At 42.9% G+C, this 16,539-nt stretch overlaps 2 protein-coding genes across 2 annotated transcripts in view; one reads left to right on the forward strand and one right to left on the reverse strand.

Annotated features, from left to right (window-relative positions):
* LOC108245204 (fascin-like) overlaps positions 1-967 on the reverse strand; it is a 7,098-nt gene extending 6,131 nt beyond the window's left edge. Inside the window, exon 1 of the mRNA XM_017431951.3 lies at positions 11-967. Within this exon, the coding sequence (XP_017287440.1) occupies positions 11-827 (817 nt within the window). The 5' untranslated portion in view covers positions 828-967. The remainder of the gene's footprint in view (positions 1-10) is intronic.
* Positions 968-5,220: 4,253 nt separating this feature from the next.
* iqce (IQ motif containing E) lies at positions 5,221-14,935 on the forward strand. Its single transcript, XM_017427390.3, has 21 exons — positions 5,221-5,728; positions 6,216-6,260; positions 6,590-6,644; positions 6,740-6,889; positions 7,431-7,532; positions 7,665-7,735; positions 8,064-8,177; positions 8,283-8,333; positions 8,413-8,483; positions 8,569-8,641; positions 8,755-8,795; positions 8,899-9,050; positions 9,341-9,396; positions 9,498-9,730; positions 10,655-10,750; positions 11,229-11,520; positions 11,658-11,744; positions 12,153-12,277; positions 12,884-12,969; positions 13,797-13,895; positions 13,994-14,935. Exons 1-21 carry the CDS (start codon positions 5,663-5,665, stop codon positions 14,116-14,118), a joined length of 2,190 nt encoding a protein of 729 aa, XP_017282879.1. The 5' UTR covers positions 5,221-5,662; the 3' UTR covers positions 14,119-14,935.
* The last annotated feature ends 1,604 nt before the right edge of the window (positions 14,936-16,539 follow it).

The following is a 16,539-nucleotide window of genomic DNA, read 5'->3' on the forward strand; positions in this document are numbered from 1 at the left end:
AGAGCCTCACCTTGCCTCGTGGAGACATTCCTCTCGTTGCCCGCAGTCAGCACGACCTGCGCGTGGCTGCGCTCCAGGCCGAACAGTTCATCCTTCCCCACCCGGCTGCTCCTCCCAGACTTCATTGTTCCCGTGGGACCCCCGGGGGCCAGGTAGCGGCCCTGGCAGTCGCGGAAGGCCACCTTCCCGGACAGGAACTCCAGCATGTAGCCGGTGTCCCGGTCCGGCTTGGCGGCCAGGCTGCCGTCGCTGCGCAGGAAGCGGTTATCGGAGGTCTCCAGGTGGTACCGCTGGTCCCGGTACACGAGCGTCACGAGCGAGTCCACCCCCCAGGGGACATCCCGGTCTATGGACACTTCCCCGCGCGCGCTCAGGTGGGCGTAGCGTTTGCGCGCGAAGCTGTAGATGTTGACCTGCGGGTGCACGGCCAGGTGCACGCTCCATCTCTCCGCCGGCGAGGCGGTCTGCGCGAAGCAGGTGATGCGGTCCTCGCTGCCGCCGAGGAAGCGGCCGTGGGGCTCGGACTGCAGCGACCACCGCCCGTCCTCGTGCGCGGTGAGGACGAAGCGGCAGTCCCGGCCGCGCGCCTCGCTGTCCGCGGTGACGTTGCCGTCTTTGTCCGCGGCCAGGTAGCGGCCCAGGTGGGACGCGAGGAAGACGACGCTGCCGTCCTCCCCGGTCTGCTCCAGGGTCCAGGTCTGCTTCTTCTTCAGGCTGCTGGCCGACGCGTTGATCTTGAAGCCGAAGGTCTCCGCCGTCAGATACTTGCCCGCGCTGTTGATGAGCCCCAGGGGGATCTGCAGCAGGTCTCCGCCGAGAGACGACATGGTGATGGAGAGGAGAGGTGGAGGAGTCGGCGACAAAGGCAGAAAGAGGCTGAGCTGCTCAGACAGATGACGATGATGATGATGAAGAGGAGATGCCCAGACTATAAACCCACCAGCACCCAGCTCCTGCAGGACTGGGCTTCTTTTTTTCTTTTTTTTTTTTTCCTGAAGGCAGTACACGCCCCTCTACATGCAGAGAGGTGGATGCAGCTCTAACCACTCCACCCCTGTAGCCGCCAGTGGCGCCAACTTAGCGACTCTGCCGCTATATTTAGCGACTCTGTAGAACCTTCTAGCGACAAATTTTCCAAAAAAGAAGAAAAAAGCGACTTTAGTGCTTTTCTTGGGTGTTGCCCGCCCCAGGTGACCTCTCACCTCACAGCATCCAGACCGATGACTTATATACTACTACTAATAAACAGATTTTAAATGGGATTATAGGCACTGTTGATTTACTGATACCTTCTAAGTTTTATCATCTGAATATATAAAAAATAATTTATACAGAACTTGAAACACAATAATGAAAAAAAGTTTCAAATACAATAATAAAGAGAGTTGAGTAACATGAGCTACAGGGTCGTTTGAATGTGTTTTGTGTAGGGTGGGGGATCACAATATTTATGAATAGATATGTGATATAATATACAATAAACCTCCTAATGTTCATGTAGTATGCATCAAGATGTCCGCTTTACTGACCTTCCTGCAAGTGATTCCAGCTTTGAGCTCCTCAGAGGTGAGATTCTCCTTCAGTTCTTCATAGCCTCGTTTTTATGCAAAAAAAAAAAAAAAAAACACTTTGTGTGCAGCAAACGCAGTGCAATATGAAGGAATTCCAGTACAGCTGAAGGGAGAAGTTGAAATGAGTTACTTCCTTAAGATGGTGGCGTTTTTTGCCCATCCAAAGTCACGTGATGTCATGTCAATCGTATTTAAGTCATTGATCCAGACCCTAAATGAAACGCGCATGCGCACATCTGCCACTCAATTACTGGCGGGATGTAAATGTAACATTTTCTCTGTTCAAAATAAATTACTGCACTAAAATAACTGAATGTCTCTGTTGGGTCACCTTTTCTGGATAAAGGAGGAGGATTGGAATTGCGACTTTAAATAAAATAAGGCTTCATTTGTAGTTTTAAACATATTTAAGTTGTTTTAATGAATTTTTGTCCCTCTCACAGCATTATTCTTCGCTGGTCATCTATGGAAATCAGATGACATCATCTAACTACTTTTAGCACAGCCAATAGCTCCTTTCCTTAGGAGTTGGCAACACTTTCCACACATGAACAGGGTCAAATAGAAGCTTTTTATATTTTCCTTTCTTCACACTTCCGAGTGATCACGGTAAAAGGTCAAAGAGAGGCTAGTTATTTTGTTCAATCTTTGCTCATTCATTTTTAAATTAGTGAAATAATAATAACAATAAGCACCTTTTATGACTTTCTTTTGATTTATGTCAGCTTCAAAACACTTTTCGTTTCCCCCTTTAACACTGAGCAACACCCACAGCAGTGCCAGAAACTAGAAGTGTGTTTTCCTCCCGCTGCCTCCTCACCTTGTTGGCCTCTTTGTAATTCCACTCATCCTCAGTCCTCAGCACTGCCCACTTCCTCCATCCTGCAGGGCTCTGTCCCTGTCCGCACTTCCCTCTTGATATTATTCTGGAAAGAGTGAACAGGCGCAGGCTTTTCCTTTCCTCTCCCCGCACGAACCACAATAACATCAAGGCGGCAGCTTCACGAGAAACCAATTCATTCTGGATATTGTGTGTGTGTCATCTGTTGTTTCTGAAGCACAAATGTCAGATGAGTAGTGCTTACATGTGTGCAATATAACAGATTTGCTATTTTCAAAATACCATACCATACAAAATAATAATAAATAAATTTGCACATGTTTTCTAACTTAAAGCCACTCGACACACTTTTTTTCAGTCATGCCAGTTACTGGAATAACAGGAAAGTTTTGGATTGCTTCACCGGAGGCTAATTTGTATACGTTTGCATGCAGATGTGTCAAAAATCCAACAAGAGAATAATATCACCCACGTGGGTCTTTACTTTAGAGGTTTCACTTTTGATCACTACCCTTATCTACTTGTCAGATTCAGTGGAAAAAGCGATTTGATGTCACCTGAATAATCCTTTGATTGTCGTGGGTTATGGCTTTGAGCCATTTTGAGCTTCTGTGCTGTGAAAGTGAGAGGATGATGGCTGGAGTTGGGTGAGTCGATGGAGAAAACATCAAGGTGAGACATAACCATAAACATATACATTTATTAACATATTTATATTATTTATCTGTTTGGAGGCTGTAACTGATCTACTGGATTGCTCTCACCTCGGGTCACATCGCCCCCATCTGGACATTTTAAAGAAAAGCAGCACAGATCTGAATCAGTGCAGCAATAAAACACCTTTCTTTAAGTGTTCTTCCCTTATAAAATCTAAGATGTGAGCTTGTTTTAAATTACCATCTTCCATTGCACTTTAAAAAAGAGCTGCTCTCTGTACATGTGTTTTATTCTGCACACTGTCTGTCTGTTTTCAGACTAATCAGAAGGATTCATGATACAGATTCCTCTGAATTCAGCTAATAATCAAATTCAAATAAGTTAAGCAGGAATGAAAAATGAATAAATTGATAAATTTCAACTGTGAAAAATAGGAGTAAGCAAAAGTAAGAGCCACCTTATTTCATTCTTCATAGATTCAGGCAAAATGTAGTTTGTGAGAAATATTATTCACTACTCAGAAATAGAACAGTTAATATTGAAGTTAATTGTGCAGAAGAGAAGACGTTTTGCTGAGAAGAACACTTATGATTGTTTCTATCCACTAAATAATTGCTTTAAAAGCCAGCTGAATGGATATACTTACAAACTTTACCAGACTTTTGTTTCGCTGAAGATTCCAAACTGTGGATTACCTTAACCCACAACATCCAGAATTTATTTTAGAGCCAATCTGTTCAGCTGTATTTCCTCTTAGTGTTAGGTGTTGATGGTGCACTGATGGCTAACACATGGCTCTCAAGTGTCAGCCTGAATAAAACACAAATTTACGCAGCAACCGAATGAAATGTTGTCTAATGAAGGCTCAGTAATCCATCGTTACACGATAAACCCAGCAAGACTGTGGATATTACTGAAGTAGGAGATTGGTTTTCTTCCTAAAACCCAGACTCGCTCTGTTTACTATTAAACTACAGCTGTGCATCTGTACGGGGTGTGTTTTCCACCCCGACCAAAGTGTGCTGATCAGCCTGTTGCTGCGGCTGCAGGGCTCCACCACCTGAACAAACACGGTGCCTGAAAATATGATTCAAGGCTTTTCTCAGCGGTTTCAGAGGAAGAGGACAGGGCTCCAACCACAAATAACCAATGATAAATGTGGACAGGCAAATAAATGCAAGCATCCTTAGAATCATACTAACTTAAAAAAAAACAATATTAGTTTTTAATGAGAGTGATGAAAGGAGAATGGAAACTCATGTTAATCTAAATTTGAAAATAAAGCAAATATTGGATACTCCATTTCTTCTGTTGTGCAATATGTTTATGTACAGTATTTGTAGAATATTATAAAGATTTGATGCAGTAAAATATGTTCATGGGTCAACGGATTGAGCTAAAATAATGGGTTTCCATTCCTTGTCTACGTCCCTTTGTCTGTTTAAGACACTCTATTTAACACTACATACAACAAAATAAATAAATAAATAAAAATTAAGAAAAAACGTTCAATGTAGGCAGAAAACAAGAATCTTTGGAGCAGAGGTGGGGGTAAAACTACAGCTCTGTCAAGCTTAGTAAATCAGAAAATTAACATCCGGTTTCAATTTTCAAAATAAGGCTCTCGTCAAACATTGTCATCACTGACTTGAATATTTGTGATTGTTTTCTTATTGTTTTCTAAGAGGGGTATTTAAAGTTTAGTATTAATTTGTTTTAAAATTAAGAAGTAAGCTTTCTTGTACGACCTTACACTGCTTTTAAAATCTTGTACTGGTTTTAATTTGAAGGTACGTTTATGTAAATTCAGGTGTTGCGCCGAGGTAAGTATCCCCCCAAAAAACTGTTAATTTGTATCATTTAGATTCGCGTTTCCTGCTTCCTGCCAAAACAACATATTTCGGGGATACTTACCTCGGCGCAACACCGGCACCGCTCCTCCTTTCTTTGGCTAACACTGGAGACGGGACTTGTGGCTCTTTTAAGGGATCCGAATCTTGCAGATCCGTTACTTACCGAGAGCCGTTCAAAAACACTGGCTCTTTTGAACGGGCAGTGACGCCGTACAACATACGTCACTACGTGCGCACCACGTGATTTGTCAAGCGACGCCTCTGAGCCCCGTTACCCGTTCTTCTTCTAAGTGGAACAGCAAAGAACGGCTCTTTACTGCCTGCGATCCTGGCTCCCTTCGTTCGCGTCTAAAGAGCCGTTCAAAAGGTTCGGATCGTCCGTGAACGTCGACATCTCCACTTAACACAACTACCTGGTTGCTAGACGACTCCGTCTAACATCGACGTGATAAGACAACATAGGCTCTGAAGGACGGGAAACCCGCGTCGGTTACCTGCCCGAATCACCGCGCAAACAGCTCGTTGTCCCGAGGAGGGGTTTCTTTAGTTTTCTGGATGGACATCTTCAAGTTGTAGCTCAGCTAGCGTCTCCTTTAGATCTGTTGTTTTGATTGTTAGCGCGAGCCGAGGATAGCTTTCTGACCGAGCAAGGAAAAAAGAAAAGAAAAAAACAAAACAAAACATGGAAAGACCAGGCGAAGCCAAAGTCGAGTTTTTCAGTTTTACATAACTTCTCAGCCATGTTCAGCGCAGCTACTAAGATGTCTTTGGACACGAGTGACGTTCAGACCGATGAAGAGGAGCTGGTGAGTCCTCAGCTTTTAGTTGCATCAAGAACAAATGTGCTCCCGAGAAATTTCCACCTTAAACCTTCTAGTTTATGAACGAAGAAAAGCTGTGTTTTACATCTCCGTTATAATTGTAATAAAAACAGAATTTGGCAACATTTAATGATAATGACCCTTAAAAAACACAGAGTCCAGGTTGTGGACTGGATTTGAAGACCCCCTCTTGTTTGCCTGTGCTCCTATTTAAAAAAAATTATGTAAGAAGAGAACATTATTTGAGAAGGAGAACCAATAAAAGACTGACAACTGAATAAGAAGGTTTTTGATCCAAATAAGTTGCATAAATAAAGTGCAAGTAATTCACAAATCTCCTAAACCTTGTATTTAACAAGAAGCAGATAGCATAAAATATCTGTGCATGTCAATTTCAGTTTCTTCCTTATCCAAATAATCAATCTTTCTCAGTCTTTTTTCTTATGCATCTTATCCTTTTTTCCCCGCGTAGGTCGAGGATGGGTTTTCTCTCCCTGCTGATATCCCTTCAGAAAAGGTAAACAAGACAAAGAAAGTCTAATTCTAAGTTTTTCCTCCCCAGACTTTCCCGTTTAGACCAGTGGCATCCAGTCCTGGTCCTGGAGGGTCTCTGTCCTGCATGTTTTAGGTGTTTCTCTGCTTTGACACCTGATTTGATTGACTGAGTGATTAACAGACTTCTGCAGAAGATGAAGACCTGCTGAAGAGCGGGGAAACAACTAAAACATGCAGGATGGTGGCCCTTGCAAGACCAGGATGAGACACCCCCGGTTTAGACCAATGTCCTGTTTCAAACATGTGGTTTGAGTTGAATAAATGCACCTTTCCTCTGTTTCAACACCTCAGATCTGTCAGAGAACAAGTAGAAAAAATTCCTCTGGCAAGCCTCCCCCTTCTCCAAGTAAGACCCGCTGAGCTGATATGTCGGGAGTATTCGCCAACTCTGTAACAGCACCCTCTCTGCAAGCTTTGTGTTGTGTTTATTTGACCGCGCAGGGTCCCCGTACCTCTGCAGTTTGAACTTGAACTCCAGGAGAGCGGCGGTGGGTGCGTGGAGGCGGCAGAGGGCCTCCTCGGGGGACGCTGGAGGGGACAATTCAGGGGAGAGTTGCTCAGCTCGCCTCACATCTCTCAGCAACGGCCACGGTACGCTCTACGGAACAGCTCAGGCTTCTCAGCTCAGGCTTCTCAGCTCAGGCTTCTCAGGAAGTGTCGGTCCACAGGAGGGAGGTTTTTCTTTTTCTTTTTGAGAACAACTGTCTGCTTCTAGGAAAATAGAACAGGAGCAGAGCAGCTCTTTTCTCAGGTTATACTTCTTTTCACAACCCTTTTCCCTGTTGTTGGCAGCAGTACAACTAAAACACTAAGCGGCAACGGCCTTAAAGCTTTTTAGCTTCTCTGGATCTCTGTTGCTTCATAACTTCATTACCCCCTCATGATTTTTACACCTTGTATAATAGTCATTACCTGCTCAATGACTACTTACATTTAGTATTGTGTTGCAGCACATCTACATTTATATTAATAACTTTCATCTACTTATAAAAGAACGCAAAACACTTGATTAGCTCGCAGCAGTGTTAGATGCAGTAATCATTCAGATAAGACAATATATAAATAAAACCTGAGTTCATGCAGAAGGAAGATTGTTTACGTTTGTGACCTCTCTGTGTCTGACTCCTTTCAGATGCGCCTCAGACATTCGGTTCAGACACTGACGACAGCCCACAGCTTCAGAAACAGAAAGTGAGCACGAGGACGCACAAACCTCTTCACTTCGCCTCCAACGGTGAGAGAACACGTTCGAAAAGACAAGTGGAGACGGGTGAAGCTGAGGGACAGAGCTTGTGTTCGATAGCAGCTTGTTCATGCGAGAGAGTGTGGGTAACTTTGTCGCCATGTCGGCTCCCGTGCGTTGCAGGTTTTACTGTCGGTGCAGGCGAGCACATGGAGAAGGAGGACATGTACGACGAGATCATTCGCCTCAAGAAGGTAAAGAGGAGCACAATGAAACGGATGTCTTCGTGCGTTAGGGAGGCGTTTTCAGTCACATCAAGTTGACTTTTTTGCTTCTTCTGCAGGAGGTGAAACTCATTGTTTAACAAGCTTTTGCACCATCTGTAGTCTGCTAAAACAGCCTCAAGTCAATTCCAATACGGTGTTACGTTGTTGTCTCAAAACTGTAGAAAAAGCAGGGAAACGTTTTCTTTTTTTTTTTTAAAGTACACGGTTTTAGTTTGTCCAGATTAGGCACCTGAAGCGTCCCTCTGTAATACATGTGAAACGACGAGTTTTATCTGTCTTTTTATTGTCCCGTCAGAGTCTCCACGCTCAGAAATCTGACAACCAACAGATGAAAGCCAGACTGCGGCGCCTGGAGGAAGACAACGCTAAAAGAGAGAAACAGATTGAGGAACTGTTGGACCCCAGAAAAGTATGATCAGAAAATTGTGAATTTTTATCTATTTATTTATTTTGTCCTGGACGTTCACATTTTATAAAAAATCAAAATATATATTTTGTGTGTGTGTGTTTGCAGGGATCTGAGTACACTCGCAGTCTGGTGGACAAGAAAAAAGAGGGGAGCGTGGTGAGTGGGTTTGTTGTGTTGCTGAACAAATGAGAACTCCTTTTAGAAACGGCTCATAAAACCAAACCTGTGCGTTAAGGTTGTCAATGGGCTGAAGCAGAGAATCCTGAAGCTGGAGCAACAGTGCAGAGAGAAAGAAAATGCTTTAAGGTACAGTCTGTCTTCACCGTTTCATAAATACGTTTATTTTTTTATGGAAGAAAGAACTTTGAACTGCTTTTTATTCTTTTTCCAGTAAACTACAAAGTGATCTGAGAACGACAAACCTGGAGGAGCTGAGGATCACCGTGGATGTTTACTTTGAGGAGGTAATACTGCTGAGGCATGTCGGGTTTTCCCCGCTTCTGTTATTTGTCATGAAATCTGCTTCGGTTGTAGCTGGGAGAAGGAAACTTTCTAACATCTTCTTCTTATCTCTAAGATCCAGAGGCTGAGGACGCTGCTAGAAGCTGCAGAAAAAAGGTCTTCACAGCTGAAACTTAATGACCCGCTGACTAATAAGGACCTCGCGGTTACATTCCAGTTCGTGTCGTGGGTTAAAAGTCTCCCTTTCTCGTACCTGCAGCAGTCGAGCAGAGAGTAAATGCTCCCAGAGGCAGCAGAGGGCCCTGAGCTCCACAGTCCATCGCCTGGCCGAGAACCTGAAGCAGCTTCAGCAGGAGAACGTGGCACTGAGAGAGGAGCTGAACACCGACAGCCCTGCTGGTGGACTTAAAGGTCTCTGCCAACCTCTCACAGTCTTCTACCTGCAGTACTAACAAAGATATCTTATTGAGTATAAACAGAATGTGGCAAACTGCTGTATTTATCTCAGCTTTGTTATGCATGTTCTGCCTCAAGCGTACAGCTAAACAGTTTGTAAATTGACAAAACCTGATTCATTAAGTTCTCTCAGCCAAAGCGTGTCAATCCTAACTCCATCCCAAAGAAACGCCGCCCTACGTCTTATATTCTGTAATATAAAAATAATAAAAACCTGTATGTCTGTGTGTGGTTACGTCTCTTAGGTTACAGAGAGTGGAGTAAACAGAGACTGCTGAGACGGCTGTTAGAGGTGGAGAAGGTAACTGTAACTAACTGTTAGCGTGAACACGTGCGGCTGTCTGTGTCGAAGTCTTCAGTCGCACGCTTCCTCACAGACGGGCTCCTCTCTCATCCAATCAGAGGCTGAAGGACAGCAGAAGACACACCCAGTCCGCAAAAGGCAGCGGCGGCAGACTGCAGGAGGAGGTCCAGGCCACGCTCACCGAGGCCCCGGGGGTTGCCGTGACAACGGCGACCATGGTCTCCGTGGGAACCGTCACCGAGGAAGCCGAGGAGATCGCTGGTCTGAGGGAGCGTCTCAGCCAATCGGTGCATGACAGGGCGGAGCTACAGGAGACGCTGTCAAGTAAAGAGTGAGTTCAGTTCAGACACGGTTTTTATCCAGTAAACCTGTCTTTGTCATCACTAATAAACTGAAATATAACGGTTTAATTGGGTTTCTGAGCTGCCACTGCAACACCTAAAGTATGCAATTTTTAGAAAAACTACTAATTTATTTTGTAAAAGACAAGACAAACAAAAAGTCAGAAAATCATTTCATTTATCAGCTTTTAAACGTACTTGAAATAACATTTAAAATAATTAAAGGAAATGGGTATTGTTTATTCCTTTTCATCACATTGAGGACAATATTATGGAATTAACGGCATTTGGATGTGTGCTTCGGAGAAACATTTATGGACTGTGGCTTAAAATCAGCTTCAGTCATGAGTCATCAATCTTCACTGGGCGAGGAGACGATGTGAGAAATCAGTTTGATGCTGGTTTAATGAAGGACGGCGATGACTGTTTCCAGAAGACGAGCACACTTTCTGTCGTCTTTATGGGGCTTCGTGTCGGGTAAAAGACAAGTGGACGGGCCGGCAGTCCTCCGACACTAAACACACGAAGACACGAAAGTGTCATTTAGTTTCTGCTTTCATCCAGTCAAAGTGGATCCAGTGACCTTCAAGTCACTTTTTATGAGAATATTACAACTTACCACGGAGCAGGAAACCTTTCTTCAGCAAACAATTCAAATTTTTATGGTAAAAAAAATGCAAAAAATTAAAAAAGATTTAAATAAAAAAAGGGTCTGGGAATAAGCCATATCCTGTATGAAAAGGTGGATTTTAAAAACAACAAATAAAGCAACAACTTATATGTTTGTGTTTTTTTTAAGCTTACTTAATAAAACCATAATAATCAGCTGTTAAATTGAAACGCTTAGTGATCATTCTGTTTTTAACCCATCATTGTAGGTCACTGACTTTTGGTTTTGACGTTTGTGTTTACAGGGATGAAGTGGCACAGCTGAGGACGGAAAGGGACGAGCTGGAGAGACAGAACGCTGAACAGAAGACACTATCTGACCGTGAGGGACAGCAGCACAGGTATGACACAAATCTGTTAAAAATAATGTGGAGTACAATCAGAAAGCAAATCAAGCCTTCCTGTTTAGCACGTCAGCTTGGTTTATTAAAAAGAACATTTGACGAGCATCAAGCATCGACTTGTTTACTGTTATATGTGTAGGAAAAGGGTTAAATATGTCACTTCCTGTTTAATCTGCATTATAATAAAACTACATACATTGAAAGGTTTTTACTTGTGTAGTATGCTGTTACATGTCACTATTATTTAGTAATAGTACATCTAGAAAGAGTTACTTTGTCTGTTTTACCTACATAAACCTGTTGAGAAGCTTAACACTTTCTTATAGGATGTGGTTGCTAAAATGTTGCCGTTGCTTAGCATCACGAACACATCCTAGTCGCTTATCAAAACAGAATAAGCTGAAATCAAAACCAACGGTCTGCAAAAAGGACATCTGCTTTATCTTTTCATGTATTTTGCTTCGGGGTTTCCAAGACAGGAGCTGGAGCAGCTGCTGGCGAGGATCCAAACTCTGGAGGAGGACGGACACAAACTTGTGAGGGCTGAGCTCTCCTCTCCTCCTCCCACGGTGGCAGGGAGTCACGAGGACACCCAGAGCGGCGCGAACCAGGAGGAGGAGGAGGAGGAGGAAGAGGAGCGGGACACTGGACGCATTAAAGAGAAGGGGGTGGAAGGAGATGATGAATCTGGAGCTGATGCTGAGATGAAGGAAAGAGAAAAGGCAGCTTTGATCATTCAGACAAACTGGAGGCAGCACAGACAGAGGGTATGGAACATCGCACACTTATGTAAAGGAAGTCACTGATGTGTGAGAGGAAGTGATTATATCAGAGCTCTCCAGACAGACTGCCCCAGTTTTTACGTTACTTATCTTACCTTCGTCTAACTGGGTTCTCTTCGCAGGACATCGTGATGCTGCAGTCAGTTTTAAGGGGCCATGTCTTCAGAGAGTCGCAGCTCAAGGTCCTGGTGAAAGATGCACAGAATAAGGTTTTACTCGTACACACACACTCATCAGTCAGATGAGGAGCAATAAGCTTCTCATTCAAGGAGTCTCCCTTCTTTATATTTTAATGTCATAACTGCAGCAATAAAGAAAGCAAGTGTAACATACTTCAGTGATTTGGAAAAAAAAGTGTTTATTGTTGGTGGACAATTATCAGCAATTTTGAGAAGCAGATTTAAGATAGAAGAACAGTGGATCAAGCTCCAAGATTAGATCAAATAATGAGTAAATATAGAGACATCACACAAAAAAAGATTGCTTAAAGAGAACTCTACGTCCTGTTCTGACACAATCCAATTTTAGTGTGTTGAAATGGACAACTAGATGGTATTAGAAAGACCTTTACTGTGAGTGTTTTCTGTTATATCTGTGTCACCATCTTCTGGTTTCAGCCGACGGACTCGTCAAACTGCAACGATGCAGCCAATCCTGTCGGCGGAGAGCTGGAGGTTGCCTTGACGATGATCCAGTCCGCATTCAGGGGACATCTGGCTCGTTGTAGTTCTGCAATAAAGAGGTTACTGATTTATACATAAAAATATAATTAAAACAGGGTTTCTGCAAGTTTCAGTCAGTTAAATTTAAGGCTTTGTAAGGTCTTTTGGAGACGATTATCATTCAGATTTAGGGCCTACATGAGTTACAACAAATAGTGAGTTGTTGTTAAATTTCTTTCAAAGTAACAAATTTATTGGCTTTCATTTAGATTCAGTCTACATCATTCCTAAAAGTACAACAAACCAGTTTTAGGAGCGGAGCAACCAGAGTATTTTGCAGGAAAGCGTGAATGTCCTTCAGTAAGTTCCTTACAACAGGGCTGCTGCATGATGGGAGATGTAGTTTTGTTCTGAAATCCCCACACAGAATGACTGAATGCTGGTTCAAGCAGGTTAAAATAAATAAAGTTGATCTAAGAAGCAATGAATGAACAAAGGTACGGATTTAAGACCTAACTAAATGTATGTTAAGACCTAAAATGGAAAATCTGGACATATTTGACACTTTTTAAGGCCTCAGATTGAAAGGATTAAATGTGAGACCTTTTAAGACTCTGCAGAAACCCTGTAAGCAGATGGAGTTAAATGACAGCATTTGTTCAGAGTTTTCTGTGGTTGTGTTTTAGCTCAGGGTTTGCTGTGCCTTCTCCGGTTGAAAACAGTCAGCCTGCTCTGGTACCAAGACGGGCTGGCCTGACACACACCCACACAGGTAAGGCCTCACATATTTCTGTATCGCTTAAAACAGGAGAGAAAAACATTATGCACTGTAATGCTTGTAGAGACCCAAACAATAAGCAAACTTAAAGAAGTAAACAGTTAAATCTCCATCTCCCTCTGCCTTCGCTGTGTTCCTTATGTTCGGGCTCATGGACATGAGAAAGTCGTTTATCTGTAACAGAGAATGCCCAATCATTAAATCTCCTCCGCCTTCGAGTCGGTGTTCTGCTCTGATATACACTCGTGTGCGACACCGTGGCACTGCCCTGCTCCAACCCTCAGAGCTGCTCTCCATTACGCCCCTGACACCTTTACGAGAAGCGATGGATCCCGCCGATCTAATTCAATGATGGCTGTCTCTTCCGCACCGGCCAGAACCGCCGAAGACCGATGAGGGCGCGCTCAGCATACCTGCAGCGCCATTTCTCATCAGCCACAAGAGCTACGGCTGCTGCTGTTCAGAGACCTGCCTGAAGTGACCCCGAGAGAGTCCAGCGCCCTCCCCATCCCATACTCGTAACTTTTCATCTCTGAGCCCCGCTCAGTTTTCATCAGCATATGGGGGCAGCATTTTCTCTGACCGCCTCTGCATTTGATGGGCTTTGGTTGCTCCAGCGTAGGTCGCGTTGCAGCTTAGAAAAGGAGTTTAAGGGAAGAAGATGATTGTTAATGTCGTTTTGGTGCATTTATATAAGAACAAGATACATTCTGCAGGGTAACTATAGGTAGAACATTAATTAAAGCTACCTCGACTTATGTTATGAGTTTCATTTTAATATTGAACTGACTGGTTAGTTTGTGGTGTTTTGCTTTTCCAAGGTACCGAATCCCTCAGTAGTAACGCTGAAAAGGATCTCAAGCAAGAAGACCTCTGGCCTGTCTCGAGAACGTCTGTCTCCAGGATGTCACACACACGAGGTTAGAGAACGAGAGTATCTGCACATTTACGGGTGTCTTATTACTCCTCATTAAAGTGGCCTGGGTCAACATGCATCTTTGTTTTCTGTCTGTGGCAGCCCAAAGAGAGCTCCGTTCCACGGCGGAGTTTGATGCAGACGCTGCAGCTGATTCAGACGATTCTGACGACATCATTGTGTCTCCGTCACGTCCACTGAGAAGCCGAGAAGTTCTGATGTTATAGACCCTCTTGGCCCGCTTCAGGTTGTGTGTGAAAGTGTGTGTGTGTGCGTCGCGTTCTTCCCTAACGCGTCTTTACGTTTTCATTCAGCATAAACGCGAGCACACGGTAAAACCTCTCCCATAAAATATCCTGAATCTGAGTTGAACCTTACATGGAGATAAGTGGCACATAAATAATCTCAAGATTTTACTCTAAACAATGTCAAGCACATTATAAATGTGTTGAAATGTTGTGAGGATTTCTTTTTATTGGTGGGGAAAAGTCTCATCTGATCTTGAATGGACAGCATATTTCATTTTCACTTCTTATTATTGAGCCAAACAGCTATTTATTTAATTAGTGTCAGCTATTCTCTGTTGGTTTCTCTGCTGAACTGCATGATTTATCCTAAACTGACAGCAATAAATGCAGTCATTTCTGCTAACCCGACAGGCCCAAGTGGGGCAGATTACTGTAAATTCCTCCGATCATATTTCAGTACCCCTGATATGAAACCCATAAACATCATCCCATTCATCACTGTCATAAGCTTACAAAATTATGGTTGATTTTTTTTTTTCTTTTTGTTGTTGGAGGTATGACTTGGAGGCGATCCTGGTCCGATGCACTATTGAGCCAAACTGTGAATAAATTATAGATCACTCTGCTGCAATACTTACCCATCAGTCCAACGGAGGATCTACTTCTATCAATACCTGTGCTTTAAAGAAAACAATCTTTCATAAGGTGGTCAGCAAAAACAATGATTAAAGTGTTCTTCTCACCATGTATGTCACTTAATGTTTAAAGCATTCAATAAATTTTTTAAAATATCTAATTTTTGATACCTTACTTGTAGTCTGTAGTTATTCATCCATACTTAACTGAGAAATATGTTTTAGTTTACTCCAAATGGAGTACACTAAATCATTGTTACATACATTGTTGAAATTAAAGGATTATATTATGAGGTTTCAGTATATAAGATTAAACATCAGGGGGTTGTTTTTAACAGGATCTGTACCTGAATTACTTGACTAAACTCCTTAAAATTAGTTAAATGTCCCTTTTCTGTGACCAGTTACTGGTAAAATAATGTGTGTTATCCACGGATGCATTGATGTAAACAATATGCCAACAAAAATATCAGTATCTAGAAAATCTTTGTTCTGAATGTAACATAAAGAACACCAGTAATACTGATTTGTTTTAGATTTTCCTCCTGATTTTTATTATAGTGGTCATAAAAGTATAGAAGCCCATTTCCACCACTTGGATAAAGAAAAGATCCTGTAAGTCATAATTATGACTTAAAGTCTCGTACGTTTAACTTGGTATCTGAAAAATGTGAGACACTGTCTCAAAATTGTAACTTAGTATGATATAATAATGAGATACAATCTTAAAATTATGACTTAGAAGCTCTTAAAAATCAGATGCTTCCTAAAATTGTGACTTGGTGTCTCATAATTATAGAATACTATCTCAAAGCTATAATAAGCATTTCAGTATTATAAGATACTATCTCAAAATTGTGACTTATCTCATAATTATCAGATGCTAAGTAAAAACTTGGATAACTAATAGGCTATTTTATATTTATGAGATGCTAATTAGTAATTCTGAGATTGTATTTCGTAATTAGACATCATTTTGAGACTGTATCTAGTATTTAGAGGTTTGTTTTTCTTTAGAGTGGCAGTAATGGGCTTCCATAGTAATGCTTATATGCTAAAAATCGATGTAAAACCTATAAATATTGATAAAAAGCACATTTGTAATTAAAGACTAGCACACTTTAGAGTGCTTGGACTAAGTTTATATCATTATTTATTCAAATCATGTTAAAAGTACACTACAGCAGACTTGCACTACCGCCATTTGACCGCCAGGGGGCAAGCTTTTTGCGCATTTGTCCTCCCAGTCGCACACACAGACGCGCGCGCGCACACGAAGCCAGAGCTGCCGCAAAGCCCCCATCCTCCGGGGCTGCTTAAAGACCGCGCGCTCGCTTCACGCGCCGACGACATCATCCCAACGGCGCTGAGAGCACCGAACCGACGGTCACCAAACATTCGGCCGGGCGGCGGCAAAAACTGCAGAGAAATTAATAGAGACGAAGCTGCGGGTCGAAGACTTTAACCCCTAATCTTCCGAAGAAGAAGAAGAAGAAGGGGGGGGAGGACCGTTGAAACGCCGAGGAGTCTCGGTGAAATGTGAGCACACCGGTGGTTCGTCGGAGCGTCCTTTCTTCTTCTTCTTCTTCTTCTTCTTCTTCTTTCTACTGTTAGCTTCAATGCGGCGGGGACTGCAGCCGACTCGCTCGGTACAGCCGCGTTGATGGTGTCGCAGCGGGCCGGCTGTCGTGCTCCAAATCCACCGCCGCCGGATCAGGGAAGACAATAGGCGAAGTGCTCCCCGAGAACACCGAACCCACCGAAC

This window comes from Kryptolebias marmoratus, linkage group LG3 (assembly GCF_001649575.2).
Source record: "Kryptolebias marmoratus isolate JLee-2015 linkage group LG3, ASM164957v2, whole genome shotgun sequence".
NCBI lineage: Eukaryota > Metazoa > Chordata > Actinopteri > Cyprinodontiformes > Rivulidae > Kryptolebias > Kryptolebias marmoratus.